Source organism: Capra hircus, chromosome 11 (assembly GCF_001704415.2).
Source record: "Capra hircus breed San Clemente chromosome 11, ASM170441v1, whole genome shotgun sequence".
In the NCBI taxonomy this organism is placed as follows: Eukaryota; Metazoa; Chordata; class Mammalia; order Artiodactyla; family Bovidae; genus Capra; species Capra hircus.
In genome coordinates, this window is record NC_030818.1 from 3,350,707 (window position 1) to 3,366,670 (window position 15,964).

At 42.4% G+C, this 15,964-nt stretch overlaps 1 protein-coding gene across 1 annotated transcript in view; it reads left to right on the plus strand.

The window, feature by feature from the left end:
• Positions 1-15,964, plus strand: part of VWA3B (von Willebrand factor A domain containing 3B) — a 187,590-nt gene that overhangs the window by 37,047 nt on the left and 134,579 nt on the right. The window contains exon 7 of the mRNA XM_013967429.2: positions 2,702-2,817. Coding sequence (XP_013822883.2) covers positions 2,702-2,817 — 116 coding nt within the window. The remainder of the gene's footprint in view (positions 1-2,701; positions 2,818-15,964) is intronic.

The window sequence follows — 15,964 nt, forward strand, 5'->3', positions numbered from 1 at the left end:
GAATACCAGACCACCTGACCTGCCTCCTGAGAAACCTGTATACAGGTCAAGAGGCAACAGTTAGAACTATACTTGGAACAACAGACTGGTTCCAAATTGGGGAAGAGTATGTCGAGTATTGTCACCCTGCTTATTTAACTTATATGCAGAGGACATCATGTGAAATGCCGAGCTGGATGAAGCACAAGCTGGAATCAAGATTGCCGGGAGAAAAAGCAATAACTTCAGATATTCAGATGCTACCACCCTTTTGGCAGAAAGTGAAAAACTAAAAAGCCTTTTCATGAAAGTGAAAGAGGAGAGTGAAAAAGTTGGCTTGAAACTCAACATTCAGGAAATGAAGATCATGGCATCCAGTCCCATCACTTCATGGAAAATAGATGGGGGAACAGTGGAAACAGTGACAGACTTCATTTTCTTGGGCTCCAAAATCACAGCAGATGGTGAATGCAGCCATGAAATTAAAAGATGCTTGCTCCTTGGAAGAAAAGCTATGACCAGCCTAGACAGCATATTAAAAAGCAGAGACATTATTTTGCCAACAAAGTTCCATCTAGTCAAAACTATGGTTTTCCCAGTAGTCATGTTATGGATGTGAGAGTTGAACCATAAAGAAAGCTGAGCACTGAAGAATTGATGCTTTTAAACTGTGGTATTGGAGAAGAGTCTTGAGAGTCCCTTGGACCGCAAGGAGATCCAACCAGTCCATCCTAAAAGAGATCAGTCCTGAATATTCATTGGAAGGACTGATGCTAAAGCTGAAATTCCAGTACTTTGGCCACCTGATGCATAGAACTGATTCATTGGAAAAGACCCTGATGCTGGAAAAGATTGAAGGCAGGAGAGAAGGGGATGACAAAGGATGAGATGGTTGGATGGCATCACCAACTCAATGGACATGAATTTGAGTAAGCTCTGGGAGTTGGCAATGGACAGGGAAGCCTGGTGTGCTGTGGTCCATGGGGTCACGAAGAATCAGACACGAGTGAGCAACTGAACTGAACTGATGGTTGTGAGAACTGGACCATAAAGAAGTCAGAATGCTGAAGAATTGTTGCTTTTGAACTGTGGTTTTGGAGGAGACTGTTAAGAATCCCGTGGGCAGCAAGGAGGTCAGAGCAGTGAATCCTAAAGGAAATCAACTCTGAATATTCACTGGAAGGATTGATGCTGAAGTAGAAGCTCTAATACTTTGGCCACCTGATGTGAAGAGCTGATCTTGATGTTGGGAAAGATTGAAGGCAGAAGGAGAAGAGGGCAGCAGGGGATTAGATGTTTGGATGGCATCACCAATGCAGTGGACATGAACTTGGGCAAACTCTGGGAGATAGTGGGAGACAGGGAAGCCTGGCATGCTGCAGTCCATGGGCTTGCAAAGCATCAGACACAACTTGGTGAGTGAACAACAACAATGCTTCCTAAGGCCCACTTGACTTTACAGTCCAGGGTGTCTGACTCTCCTTGAGTGATCAAACCATCATGGTTATCCAGGTCATTAAGACCTTTTTTTGTACAGTTTTGTGTATTCTTGCCACCTCTTCTTAGTATCTTCTGCTTCTGTTAGTTTCATACCATTTCTGTCCTTTATTGTGCCCATCTTTGCATGAAATGTTCCCTTGATATCTCTTGATATTTTCTTGAAGAGATCTCCAGTGTTTCCAGTTCTATTGTTTTCTCTGTTTCTTTGCATTATTCACTTAAGAAGTCTTTTTTCCTCTCCTTGCTATTCTTTGGAACTGTGCATTCAGTTGGATATATCTTTCCCTGTATCCTTTGCCTATAAGTGGTGTCATACAATGTTTGTCTTTCTGATTTATTTCATTTCATATGATAACCTCTAGGTCCATCCATGGTGCTGCGCATGGTGTTGTTTCATTCTTCCTGTGGTTGAATAATATTCCATTGTATATAGGTGCCACATCTTGTTTATTCATTCATCTATTGATGGACGCCTAGGTTGCTTCCATGTCTTGGCTAGGGTAAATAGTGCCCCATGAACATTGGTACACAGGTGCTTTTTGAGCTTTAAGCTACATGGAACTGCCCCAGGGACCTTGTTAAAGTGCAAGTTCTGACTCAGTGAATCCAGGTGGGGCCCAGGAATGTGCATCCCGAGCCAGCTCCCAGGTGCTGCTGCTGCTCCTGGGACCCCACTTAGAGAAGTCAGGCCTTAAAAACTTGCCCACACTGACTTCTTTTCATTAGTCCTTATGCTCAGGTCCTGGGGGCAGTGTGTGTTTGCTGAGTTAAAGCTGACTGAAGCCCATCAGCAGCCCATCAGATGAGCCAATAATGCCTGTTATCACCAAATTTCAACACTGAGCCCTCAGGACTGTGGGGACTGTCTGGCCCCTCATTAGCTTCTTGGCTATCAAAACAGTGTTGACATGATGGAATCCTGGGAACAAAAGAATAAATCTCAGCACAGGGTATCATTTTTCCAGGATCAGTAAATACCATTTGGTTGAGCTAAGTGTCCTCTAATGAACGGAAGAGTCAACAGTTAAAATCCCAATGGCTTCTCAATTCTCTGTTCTGTTCTGCCTTCCTGTCTTGTTTGTGGGAATTGACAAGGTACAGGGGAAAGCAGTGAATACTTGGAAGAGGCTTAGCACCACAGAAGAGCAAATTCACAGCCTTGGGATAATGAATAGACATGTGCACTTACTATCCTAATGTGGCAAATCTCTTCCTATTTCAGATTCCATGCATTTGCAGAGAGAACAGAGTGTGTAGAATTTCCTGCCTTTCCCATTAAGGATGGTGACAGTGTGATTACTTGGAATTCAAGGAAACTGAAAGGAAAACTCCCTCCAGGTATCTGGGGTCAAAAAGAAGTGTGTACTTTATGTCTTAATAACTCCAGATGATTCCTAGCTTTGAAAAATAAAGCACAAGGGAGAGAGACTAACCGTATCTTTTGTATTATTCATGTGGTACAAGGGCAGAGTTCATAGATGTTAATGGAGCATTTGGCAGCCTGGCAACCAGGCATAAGTGTATTTATTACCTGAGGAAGTAGCCTCAGTGAGATGTGTTTCCTAACTTGGGAAACTTCTAGAGACATGGCCCCAGGCGTGTCAGTGCAGTCTTCATTCTTGGACAGGCAGAGTGCTCTGTGGCCCGGGTTGTCTGGAAGCTATAATGAGGATGCCGCACTTCTTGTGGGTTTTCTGCTGCCTCCCCGTCAGGGCTGGCAGTGCTGCTAGCTGTATATGCTGGATGATCCTGCCTCTTGTGAGGGCCAAGGGCATACAGGAAACTCTGGAGGCTGAATGAACTTCCTCTTTCATTCAAACGATGTGATCAGAGGGTTTAATAGGCATTGAGAACAAGCTCAGGAAATAAGTGAGAAATAGTACTGTGATTCAGGAATCCAGTTCTAGAAGCTTCCTCCGAAAGCAGGAGATGGGAGTTTCTTTGGGGAGCTGATGAAATTGCTAAGCTCAAAATACACTGAGTAAACACCACCGAGAAGAGTGGAGCAGGGAAGGCAGCTCCTGTGGGAATGTGAGATGACCCAGCACGGAGGGCATTAGAAGTCTGAGAAAGCCTATCCGGACCCCTATCTTCCCGCTCATTTATAATAATCATCAGAAAGATTTCTAACTTCAAACAGCCAGGAACTATTCTTTGGGGGTAGTTTGGGGCTGGGGAAGAAGTGCAGGGTACACATGTTTGCAAGTTTCCTCTGTTTACATAACAATGTTGCAGAGGCTCCAGAGAGAAGGGCTCTGGGACTGCGCTGGAGCCACTTGCCTTCGCAGCTCGGGAGTTGACACACACTTTGTGAGTTCAGATTCTGGGTTGCTCCAGAGCAGGGAAGGTTCCAGTTGAGCTCATCAGGGTCACTGCTTTGGGTCACTTACACCTTTGCTCTGATGGTGAGGTGGACATCTCCAGGGAATTTGAGAAAACATCAGTTGATAAGCAAGATTGATGCTAATCTAAGAAAAACATTAATTTAGGATGTATGCCTTGCCTTTGAAAGTAATTTGTAAGATTAAACCTAGTGGGCAATGAATCAGTCAAGGTGAAGACTGTGAAATGTCACCAGCTCCCCAAGGCACACCAGTGACCATAAATGGGGTTTAATTCAGGCCTATGTGTTCCTTGGCAACTTGTTATAAAGGGAAGCATCCCCCTCCCTGTCTCTCCATCAGTTGTCTCAAGCATTTATCAGTTGAGCTCCTTCAAGGCCTTCTTTAGTCTCCTCTGGAGATAATTCCGCCTTCTGTTATGTAGAAAAGACGTACTGCCAAGTGTGGGGTTGGAGGAGCAGCGCTCAGAGAAGCGAACTGGCAACTGAAAGAAATGTCCTGCTGTTTCCGACTTTGAGGTTTCCAGAGCGTGAGTTCCCCTCACCCCATGCACTATATCAAGACTATGAACCTCTGTAGTCAAGATAATAGTTTTTAAGTCCTGTTGTAAAATGTACATAACATAAAATTTATCATCTTAAGGACTTTCCTGACAGTCCAGTAGTTAAGACACCATGCTGCAGGGAGCATGGGTTTGATCCCAGGTTGGGGAACTAAGATCTCATATGCCAAGTGGCACAGCCAAAAAAAAAATTATCATCTGAACCATTTTTAAAGTGTTAAGTACATTCTCTAAACTCAGGAGTGTCAAGTACCTTCACTGTGTTGTGCAACCATCTCCAGAACTTTGTCCCTCTTGGAAAACTGAAACTCTGTACCCATTAAAAAAAACTCTCCATTTCTCCCTCTCCACAGCCCTGCCCCCAACATTTACCATTCTGCTTCCTGTGTCTGAATCTGACTGTTCTAGGTAATTGGAATCACACAGCATGTGTCATTTTGTGACTGGGTAATTTTACTTAGCACATGTCCTCAGGGCTCATCCATGTTACAGCACGTGTCAGAATTTCCTTCCGTTAAAAGGCTGAATAATATTCCATTCTCTCTTTGTGTGTGTATAGGGTGCAAGTCCAAGGCTGGCCACTTTCTTTGGTGTCTAGAATTCAGTTTAATGTTTGATTCCAGTGCCCTACTATTGCAGCAGATTAGGGGAAGGTTAACTCCAGTCATTCCCAGGGATGACTGCTGAGCTTTTCCCACAGCTTGGAGATCCTCGGCTGTGCTGAGGCATCACGAGGCGACTCTAGTAGTTGGACATCTGTTCCTGCAAATTGCCCTATAATTGTCCCCTGTGCCCATCTTGTGGTCACTCCATGCTGAGCAGTTCTCTGCTGCTCCTGTGCATGGTGGCTTTGGATGTGGGAGTCCTTTGTAGACTCTACCCCGCCAACCCCACCATTTACCCTGGGCCTTCGTCCCAGGGTGCTGCAGAGACTCAGGGCCAGTTCTCACCTTATCCCAGGATGCTCTTCTCTTCTTCCCCAAGCCAAGGGGAATCTCCTTCTAATCTGGGATAATGCTTCTCTTCCTACTGCTTCTTAAAGCTGCCTGCTTTGTAAACCCCAGCACCTCTCCTCAGGGGGTGGGGGATGGGGTTAGGCTTCAATAGAAAAAGCCAGAATGTCTTACAGGCCATTTCATCTTTCTGGGCTGCCTTTTTTGGGGCAACTTTGCTGTGTCCCTGATACCTGCATCAATGTGGAAGAAGGAGATGGGGAAGAGAAAAATACAGGGAGAACAGATGAACATAAAAAATATGATCCAATGATACACATAGAGGAAAACAATAGAATGGGAAAGACTAGAGATCTCTTCAAGAAAATTAGAGATACCAAGGGAACATTTCATGCAAAGATGAGCACAATAAAAGACAGAAACAGTATGGACCTAACAGAAGCAGAAGATATTTTAAAGGCGTGGCAGGAATACACAGAAGAACTGTACAAAAAAGATCTTCATGACCCAGATAACCACCATGGTGTGATCACTCACCTAGAGCCAGACATCCTGGAATGAGAAGTAAAATGGGCCTTAGAAAGCATCACTATGAACAAAGCTAGTGGAGGTGATGGAATGCCAGTTGAGCTATTTCAAATCCTAAAAGATGATGCTATGAAAGTGCTGCACTCAATATGCCAGCAAATTTGGAAAACTCAGCAGTGGTCACAGGACTGGAAAAGGTCAGTTTTCATTCCAATCCCAAAGAAAGGTAATGCCAAAGAATGCTCAAACTACCACACAATGGCACTCATCTCATATGCTAGCAAAGTAATGCTCAAGATTCTCCAAGCCAGGCTTCAACAGAACATGAACCAAGAACTTCCAGATGTTCAAGTTGGATTTAGAAAAGGCAAAGGAACCAGAGATTAAATTGCCAACATCTGTTAGATCATAGAAAAGGCAAGAGAGTTTCAGAAAAACATCTACTTCTGTTTCATTGACTGCGTGGGTCACAACAAACTGGAAAATTCTTAAAGAAATGAAAATACCAGACCACCTCCAGACCACCTTACCTGCCTCCTGAGAAACCTGTATGCAGGTCAAGAAGCAAAAGTTAGGACTGGACATGGAACGTGGAAAGGAGTATGCCAAAGCTGTGTATTGTCATCTTGCTTATTTAACTTACATGTAGAGTACATTGTGTAAGATGCTAGACTGGATGAAGCACAAGCTGGAATCAAGATTGCTGGGAGAAATATCAATAATCTCAGATATGCTGATGACACCACCCTTATGGCAGAAAGCAAAGAGGAACTGAAGAGCCTCTTGGTGAAAGTGAAAGAGAAGAGTGAAAAAGCTGGCTTAAAACTCAACATTCAGAAAACTAAGATCATGGCATCCAGTCCCATCACTTCATGGCAAATAGATGGGAAAACAGTGGAAACAGTGACAGACTTTATTTTCTTGGGCTCCAAAATCACTGCAGGTGGTGTCTGCAGCTGTGAAATTAAAAGACGCTTGCTTCTTAGAAGAAAAGCTATGACCAACCTACACAGCATATTAAAAAGTAGAGCCATTACTTCACCAACAAAGGTCTGTCTAGTCAAAGCTATGGTTTTTCCAGTAGTCATGTTTGGATGTGAGAATTGGACCATAAAGGAAGCTGAGTGCCAAAGAACTGATACTTTTGAACATGTGTTGGAGAAGACTCTTGAGAGTCCCTTGGACTGCAAGGAGATCAAATCAGTCAGTCCTAAAAGAGATGAGTCCTGAATATTCACTAGATGGACTTATGCTGACGCTGAAGCTCCAATACTTTGGCTACCTGATGCTACCTTTGGCTAACTGACTCATTGGAAGAGACTGATGCTGGGAAAGATGAAGGCAGGAGGAGAAGGGGACGACAGAGGATGAGATGGTTGGATGGCATCACTGACACAATGGACATGAGTTTGAGCAAGCTCTGGGAGTTGGTAATGGACAGGGAAGCCTGGCATACTGCAGTCCTTGGGTAGCAAAGAGTTGGACACAACTGAGTGACTGAACTGAACTGAATGATAAGCATAAATATGACCTTTTATAGAGATGAAACCTTAACCCCAGGATTGGCTTTCTCTGAAGGAAGATAATATATCCAGTTTCTATTTTTTATTTTATAAAATAACACCTCAGGAATCAGTGTTGGAGAATGGGAAATGGAGAGTTGGGATGCTATTGGTGACGCATGTAGGTTTGGATCTGCTCTGTTCAGTATGGGAGCCACCAACCACCTGTGGCTGTGAGCCTGGAAGTGTGAATCCAACTTGAGATGCATTGTAAGGAATCCCCTGGTGGTCCAGTGCTTAGGATTCCGTGCTTTTACTGCTGGGGGCCCAGTTCAATCTCTGCTCCAGGAACTGAAATCCCACAAACTGCACCAAGTGGCAAAAAAAAGAAAGGTGATGTGCTGTAAGTGAAAAATACACCTAGGATCTCAAAGACTGAGTGGGGAAAAATGCAAATTACCACATGAAAACATGTGAATTATCACAAAATGTATTTAATATAGATTAAATGTCAAACTGATAAAAATATGCATTGCATCAAATATATTTATAAAATTAAGTTCTTTCTAACTTAATTGTGGCTACTAGAAAATTAGAAATTATATATGTGGTTCACCTATTGAATTAGTATTGGATTGTATTGGTCTAGAGCCACTCTAGCTGCATCATCACTTAAGTAGCTGTGTAACTTTGGGAAAGTTATTTAACCTTTCTGCCTCCTTTTCTCATCTATAAAATGGGACTAATAAATTATTATTATATTATACTATATTATATTACTGTTTACGTGCCATGTGCTCAGTTGCTCAGTCATGTCCAACTCTTTATGACCCCATGGACTGTGGCCCACCAGGCTCCTCTGTCCATGGGATTCTCCAGGCAAGAATACTGGAGTGGGTTGCCATTTCCTTCTCCAGGGGATCTTCCAGACCCAGGGATCAAACCACATCTTTTGCATCTCCTGCATTGGCAGGTGGATTCTTTACCCCTGTGCCACCTGGGGAGCATATTGCTGTATATTATATTATTTGTGTTAAATGATGAGGAGCCGGAGAAAAATAAAGTGTTGTACTATCTTCAGGGAACTCAAATGCAATAAAATTAAAGGCCCAGACTTTGGAGCCAGACCTAAGGTTGGATTTATTGCTTAGCTATGTGATCTTAGTTAAGGTACTTAACTAATCTGATCTTTGGCTTTCTTCTTTATGAATGGAGATGATGATGTTTGGGGCTTTCCACATGGCACTGGTAACAAAGAAGCCACCTGCCATTGCAGGAGGCATAAGAGACTTGGGTTCAATCCCTGGGCCAGGAAGATCCCCTGGAGGAGGGCGTGGCAACCCATTCCAGTATCCTTGCCTGGAGAATCCCGCGGGCAGAGGAGCCTGGTGGGCTACAGTCCATGCGGTTGCAGAGTCAGACATGACTGAAGTGACTGAGCATGCAGCATGCACGATGACGTTCACCTTATGGGTGGTTAGGAATATATTTATATATATATGTATTTGTGTATATATATATGTGTGTGTGTGTGTATACACTGTATAAAACACTGTGTATATATTTATACATGCACACACAGTGTTTTAAGCAGTACCTGGTACATAGTTAACCAGTCAATAATTTATAAGTTGTTATTGTTATAACCATCATCCTGTGGGTTACTCTACTGTTATTACCCCCAGGTAAGCAACTTAAAGACTGAATTTGTTTACCTTTACTTCTATCATTCCAATTCTCATGTTTGTTTTAATTCTTCTATTAAGTACGTTTAGTTCTCACTTGCAGTCCATCTGCTTTGGTTTCCCAAGCCATCCCTTGGTTGACTAAAGTTTATCTTCTAATAGTTTCTCCAAGGAGGGAATCAGAGAAAAAATATCGCCAGTGTTTCCAAATGTTCTTTTCTACCTGTTATACTGAAGACATCTTGGCTGGATGGAAAGCTCTGGCTCACATTTTGTTTGCCTTGTGTGTTACGGGTCGTGCTACAGTATCTTCTCATAGATCATGCTACCAAGAACTCCAAGGCCAGCTTGATTTTCTTTTCTTTCATAAGTGACTTGTCTTTTTGCCTGGTTGCCCAGGAGTTTCTTTTATTCCACCAAGCTTGATTGAGATACAATTGACATATAGTATTGTGAAAGTTTAAGATGTACAGTATGATGGCGTGATACACATATATTGTGAAATGATTATCACAATAAGCTTAGTTAAAGCATCCATCACCTCACATAATTATATTTTTTGTGTTTTGAGAGCTTTCAATGTCTATTCTCTTAGCAACCTTCAAGTGTGTAATACAGTATTGTTAAATATAGTCACCACACTGTACATTAGATCTCCAGGATTTATTCATCTAATAACTAGAAATTTGTACCCTTTGACCAGTTTCTCTCCATTTCTCTCACTCCAGCTGCTGACAACAACCATTCTACTTCCTCTTTCTACAACTTTGGCTCTTTTTGTTTTCACACATAAGTGAGATCATAATAGCATTTTGTCTTTCTAATTTATTTCACATAGCTGCCCTCAAGGTTCCTTCTATCTCATGACTGATTAATATTGCATAGATAGATGTTTTAAATTTTTATGCCCATAAAAAATAAAATATAAAATCACATTTTCTTAATTCATTCGTCTGTCAGTGGATAATTCGGTTATTTCCATGTTATGACTGTTGTAAATAATGCTGCTATGAACATGGGAGTACAGATGTCATTTTAAGACAGTAATTTCATTTTGTTTGGTTATATACCCAGAAGTGGGATTGCTGGATCATATGATAGTTCTATTTTCAGTTTCTTGAGGAACGTCCATCCTGTTTTTTGTAGTGGCTTCACAAGTTTACATTTCCCACCAACAGTGCACAAATGTGGCCTTTTCTCTATATTCTCACCAACACTGTCATCTTTTTTATAATAGCCATTCTAACAGGTTTGCGGTGACATCTTGTATTGATTTGTTTTTCCCTGATAATTAGTGATGTTGAGCACCTTTTCATGTATCTGTTGACCATTTGTCTGTCTTTTCTGGTAAAATCTCTACTCAAGTCTTTTGCCCATTTTAATTGGATTGTTTGTGTTTTTGCTATTGAGTTGTTTGAGTTCCTTTACATTTTCTGTGCTAAATCCTCCTAAAATAAAAGGTTGGTAAATATCTATTATACTTCCATTCTGTAGGTTGCCTTTTGTTTTACTGAGAGTTTCTTTCTCTGTGCAGACAATTTTAGTTTGATATAGCCCCACTTGTTTATTTTTGCTCTTGTTGCTTGCTCCGTTGGTGTCCTACCCCCAAAAATTGTTGCCAAAACCTGTATCAAGGGGCTTTTCCCCTGTGTTTTCTTCTAGTAGTTTTACAGTTTCAAAATTTTTAAATTTCTTAAGTTTAAGCCTTTAATCCGTTTAGAGTTGATTTGATGAGTGGCATAAGATAGAGGTCCAGTTTCATTCTTCTAGTGTGAATATTCAGGTTTCCCAACACCATTTATTGAAGAGACTATAATTTTTCTATTGAGGACTCCTGTTGACTTTATATGCACAGACCTAGAGACTGTCATACTTAGTAAAGTCAGAGAAAGACAAGTGTCATATGATATCACTTATATATGGAATCTAAAAAGAGATACAAATGAACTTGCTTATAAAACAAATAGACTCATAGACACTGAAAACAAATTTGTGATTACCAAGAGGGAGAGGGTGGGGGAGGGATAAATAAGGAGTTTGGGATTAGCAGATACACATGACTATTTGTAAGATAAATAAGACAACAAAGACTTACTGTATAGCATAACTATGTCTCAATTTTAAAAATATGGGAAAAAAGGAAATTCCATTGCAGTCCAGTGATTAAGATGCTGAGCTGCCACTGCAGGGGGTGTGGGTTCAATCCCTGGTTGTGGAACTAAGATGCTGTATAGTGTGGGGGGAAAAAAAGATGGGGGGTAAAAAAAACAAAAAAAGTAGAAAAGGAGTGAATTCCTTAGAAAAGATGATGATTTTCTGAGAGAGTTTTTGTGTCCAATACGCCTGGCAAAATGGTGTTAGGAAATCTGTTCTGCTCCATGGTATTGTTCTGAAGTCCAAAAATGGTGTGGCTGTAAAAATTTGGCTGATTCTACCTTTGGAAACTAAACTTTTTTGTGTGTTGATGAAGGGACAATGCATGAAAGAAACTAGGTATTACAAAACCAAAATTTACTTATTTTAAGGTATGTTCTGGCTGTCTGGCTTAAGGAGAAAAAGCAACCAAGTTCTTATCCTTGGAAGACATTGTGATCTTGAATTAGATATTTAAAGTTTGTGGGCCCATCACTCAGACTTGGCATCACTTCTTTGTTTCTAAGCTGTAATTTAATTTAGAAGCACCGACTGGTGCCTGTTTATGGTTTACTGAGAGCAGTTCTCTCAGAGGTCTCCTTCCTGCTCCCAAGAACTGAGTTTAATTCAATAGATGGAGCCAGAGCAGCTGCACTTCCAAAACTGTTGCCACATTACAGTTTACGAGGCTGAGACTTTAATTATCTCCAAAGTCCTACTCCTTCTAATAATTGCTTGCCTTGAATTTCTAATTAATACTGCTCTGAGACAGTCCTCTGGTTAATTAAGCACTTATTTAATGCTTGTGCTTTGGAGTCTCAATAGGGGTGAGGAGGAAATTCAAAAGGAATAGAAGACAAAGTTCCTGTTCAGGGAACCCCAAACTCTTCAGTTCACGTCAGTTCAGTCACTCAGTCGTGTCTGACTCTTGGCGACCTCATGAATCGCAGCACACCAGGCCTCCCTGTCCATCACCAACTCCCGGAGTTCACTCAGACTCATGTCCATCAAGTCAGTGATGCCATCCAGCCATCTCATCCTCTGTTGTCCCCTTCTCCTCCTGCCCCCAATCCCTCCCAGCATCAGAGTCTTTTCCAATGAGTCAACTCTTCACATGAGGTGGCCAAAGTACTGGAGTTTCAGCTTTAGCATCATTCCTTCCAATGAATATTCAGGACTGGTCTCCTTTAGGATTGACTGATTTGATCGCCTTGCAGTCCAAGGGACTCTCAAGAGTCTTCTCCAACACCTTACTTCAAAAGCATCAGTTATTTGGCACTCAGCTTTATGGTTCAACTCTCACATCCATACATGACTACTGGAAAAACCATAGCTTTGACTAGATGGACCTTTGTTAGTAATGTCTCCACTTTTTAATATGCTGTCTAGGTTTGTTATAGCTTTTCTTCCAAGGAGCAAGCGTCTTTTAATTTCATGGCTGCAATCACCATCCACGGTGATCTTGGAGCCCAAAAAAATAAAGTCTGACGCTGTTTCCATTGTTTCCCCATCTATTTGCCATGAAGTGATGGGACCAGATGCCATGATCTTCATTTTCTGAATGTTGAGCTTTAAGCCAATTTTTTCACTCTCCTCTTTCACTTTCATCAAGAGACTCTTTAGTTTTTCTTCACTTTCTGCCATAAGGGTGGTGTCATCTGCATACCTGAGGTTATTGATATTTCTCCCGGCAATCTTGATTCCAGCTTGTGCTTCCTCCAGCCCAGCATTTCTCATGATGTACTCTGTATGTACGTTAATAAGTAGGGTGACAATATACAGCCTTGACGTACTCCTTTTCCTATTTGGAACCAGTCTGTTGTTCCATGTCCAGTTCTAATTGTTGCTTCCTGACCTGCATACAGATTTCTCAAGAGGCAGGTCAGGTGGTCTGGTATTCCCAGCTCTTGAAGAAGTTTCCACAGGGAACCCCTTTATTCCTTGCTTTCTACCATGGGAAGAAGAACGATGATTTATATTCATATTTTCTATGTGAATATTGGACAATTAGACTGCATTCTATTTGCATTTTATAGTGTTCTGCTTAGAAGAAAGAGACCCCAGGAGATGAAACCATAGCCAACTGTTAAGATTTACCCACCCTTGAGATTTGAAATTGCTTTTAAGACATTGTGTTGTTTGTGAAACACATATATTCATTGTCCCATGAAAATGTTAGATGTTTATCAAGGTGGTGAAATGAGTCTATTTGCTTTAAATTAAAATACAGATCAGTCCTGGTTGTCCATTGGAAGAACTGATGTTGAAGCTGAAACTCCAGTACTTTGGCCACCTGATGCGAAGAGCTGACTCATTGGAAAAGACCCTGATGCTGGGAAAGATTGAGGGCAGGAGGAGAAGGGGACAACAGAGGATAAGATGGTTGGATGGCATCACTGACTTAATGGACATGGGTTTGGGTGGTCTCCGGGAGGTGGTGATGGACAGGGAGGCCTGGCATGCTGCAATTCATGGTGTCACAAAGAGTTAGACACGACTGAGTGACTGAGCTGAACTGAACTGAATTAGTGGTTAATTTCCATGGGGCGAGACTGAGCAAAATATCTTAATATATAATTTAACACAAGGAACTGCGAATTTTTCCATTATAACAAAAACTACCAATTTCACTATTTTCATTCCCTTTATGGATGTAATATGTCCCCTTTTATCAGATCCATATTATAATTTTAGGTCTCTTGGAATTTTAATCACCTCATTGTTTATTATTATTTTTAAATGATTCATCACTTTCTGAAAAGAGATGTGCCTCTTTTCCTGAAAGTTCGGCCTTTGCGAGTCGTCTTCAGCTTTTTTATATCCTTAAAACTGAGTAGGCATTTAGGGCTCAGGCAGTCAGCTGAATCTCCACCCGGGGGGGCCAGTTCCTCCCCCAAGAGTCCTGGCCATGGGGAAAGGGCCACAAACTTAATGAGTTCACAGTCTGTTAATCACCTTTCTTCTCCTGCCCCTGGTATTGCTAATATTTCAGGTACTGGAGGGAGAGGTGAACCTTTCCTTGCTGTGGCATGAAGATCTAAATGTAAACAACTTACTACTTTAGGGCATGTCACTGTCAATATCCAGCACACCTAGGGCATAGCCATATGCTCAAATGATATAAGTCTGTTATATACCATTGAGAAGAGTTTCTTGCATGATTAGGGGCTGTCAGTTATGAGACAGTGCAATTCCTTGAGGAAAGAACATATTAGGTACTTGGTCATTGTTTCTTCATAAAAAAATAAAAGGAGGAGGGATAGGAATTCTTACTGGAAACTCTGGATCCTGTGCTGAGTGCCTTGGAGGATATAAAGACAGAAGAGACATTATGCCCTTGCAAACAGAACCCGTAATCCAATTCTGCAGGCTGATACCGTAGAAAAGCTGTAGATCACAGCTCTCGGCCCCAGGATGGCCCTGGACACAGTGCTGTGTGGTGAGCTGTGTTGTTAGCAGCTGCTTACTAAAAATAAAGCCTTGTGTTTGTGAAGGATTGACTTAAATTAGCCTGGATTCAAGGTCTGGATACACTAATTCACCATCTCTGCCCGATGCTTCTCTGTGCTCTTTGGAATTGGAGGTTGACATGCCAGGCAGCCAGGAATTGCATATGGCGCCAGCCTGTCTAATGGCATGCAGCCTGAGAGTGGGTCCTGGCAGCAAAAGCACTGAGAGCTGTGGTTGTGGCTGGTTCATTTCATGGGAATTAAGAAGGGGCAGAAGGCAGATGGCTGTTTCGTGGAGAGGCTGGGCGAAGCTTGATGATGGAATCAGGCCGGTGCCTTGATTGAAGGGTGGGGTTGGGTAAATGCAGTGGTGGGCTATGAGCCCCCGACTGGGGGCACAGGGCAGATGCAGGGGCCCTGGAGGGCTGGGAGGACAGTGCTCTGGCCAGGATCATGGTGGCAAACTATTAGAAGGGATGTACTGGGGGGCCTTGACCCCTGGATTTAAATGCCAGCTCAGGGAGTAGGGCCCTGTTCACTTGACATTGTCCACTCACCATGTATACTAAGTGCTCAATGAACAGTTGCCAAATGAATAATGGGTGTCCAGTAGTTAAGAGTCCACCTGCCAATGCAGGGGACACTGGTTCAATCCCTGGTCCAGGAGGATTCCATATGCCATGGAACAGCTAAGCCCATGTGCCACAGTTACTGAGCCTGTGCTCCGCAACTGGAGAGGCTACTGCAATGAGAAGCCCGCACACTGCAACTAGAGAAAGCCTGCATGCAGCAATGAAGACCTAGCACAGTCAAAAACAATTTATTTAATTAATTAAATTTTAAAAGATTAATGAATTGGACTCTGACAACTGGACTTTATGCTGCAGGTGAGACAAGGAAGTTTAACAGGGAGATGGTGTTTGGTGGCAGGTACTCTGTGGGCTCTTCCCCTGATACGTCAAAACATACCTGACCCAGATCTCATTCATATGTTGAACTAGCCAGTCTGAAAAGTCTGTACTGGGTACAAATGACAAACAGCAGCTTGATGTGACCCCAGCTCCAACTGGTGTCAGCATTCTGGGAGCCTTCAAGTTGTTCCCACAAGGCCTAGGGGGATGTCAGGGGTTGGTGAGGGGGGAGAGTCCTTTGGGTTGGAGGATCTTTTAGGTCACCTTGGTGTCTCTAAGACCCAGACCCTGTTGCTGTGCATGGCAGGTCTCTAGATGGCTTATACCTTGATGATCGGGATCCACTGTGGTTTCATCTCCTCTGGTTTGACCTGGAGAATTTCAAACTCAGAGAGCTTTCTGAATACTGAAATTTCTTGT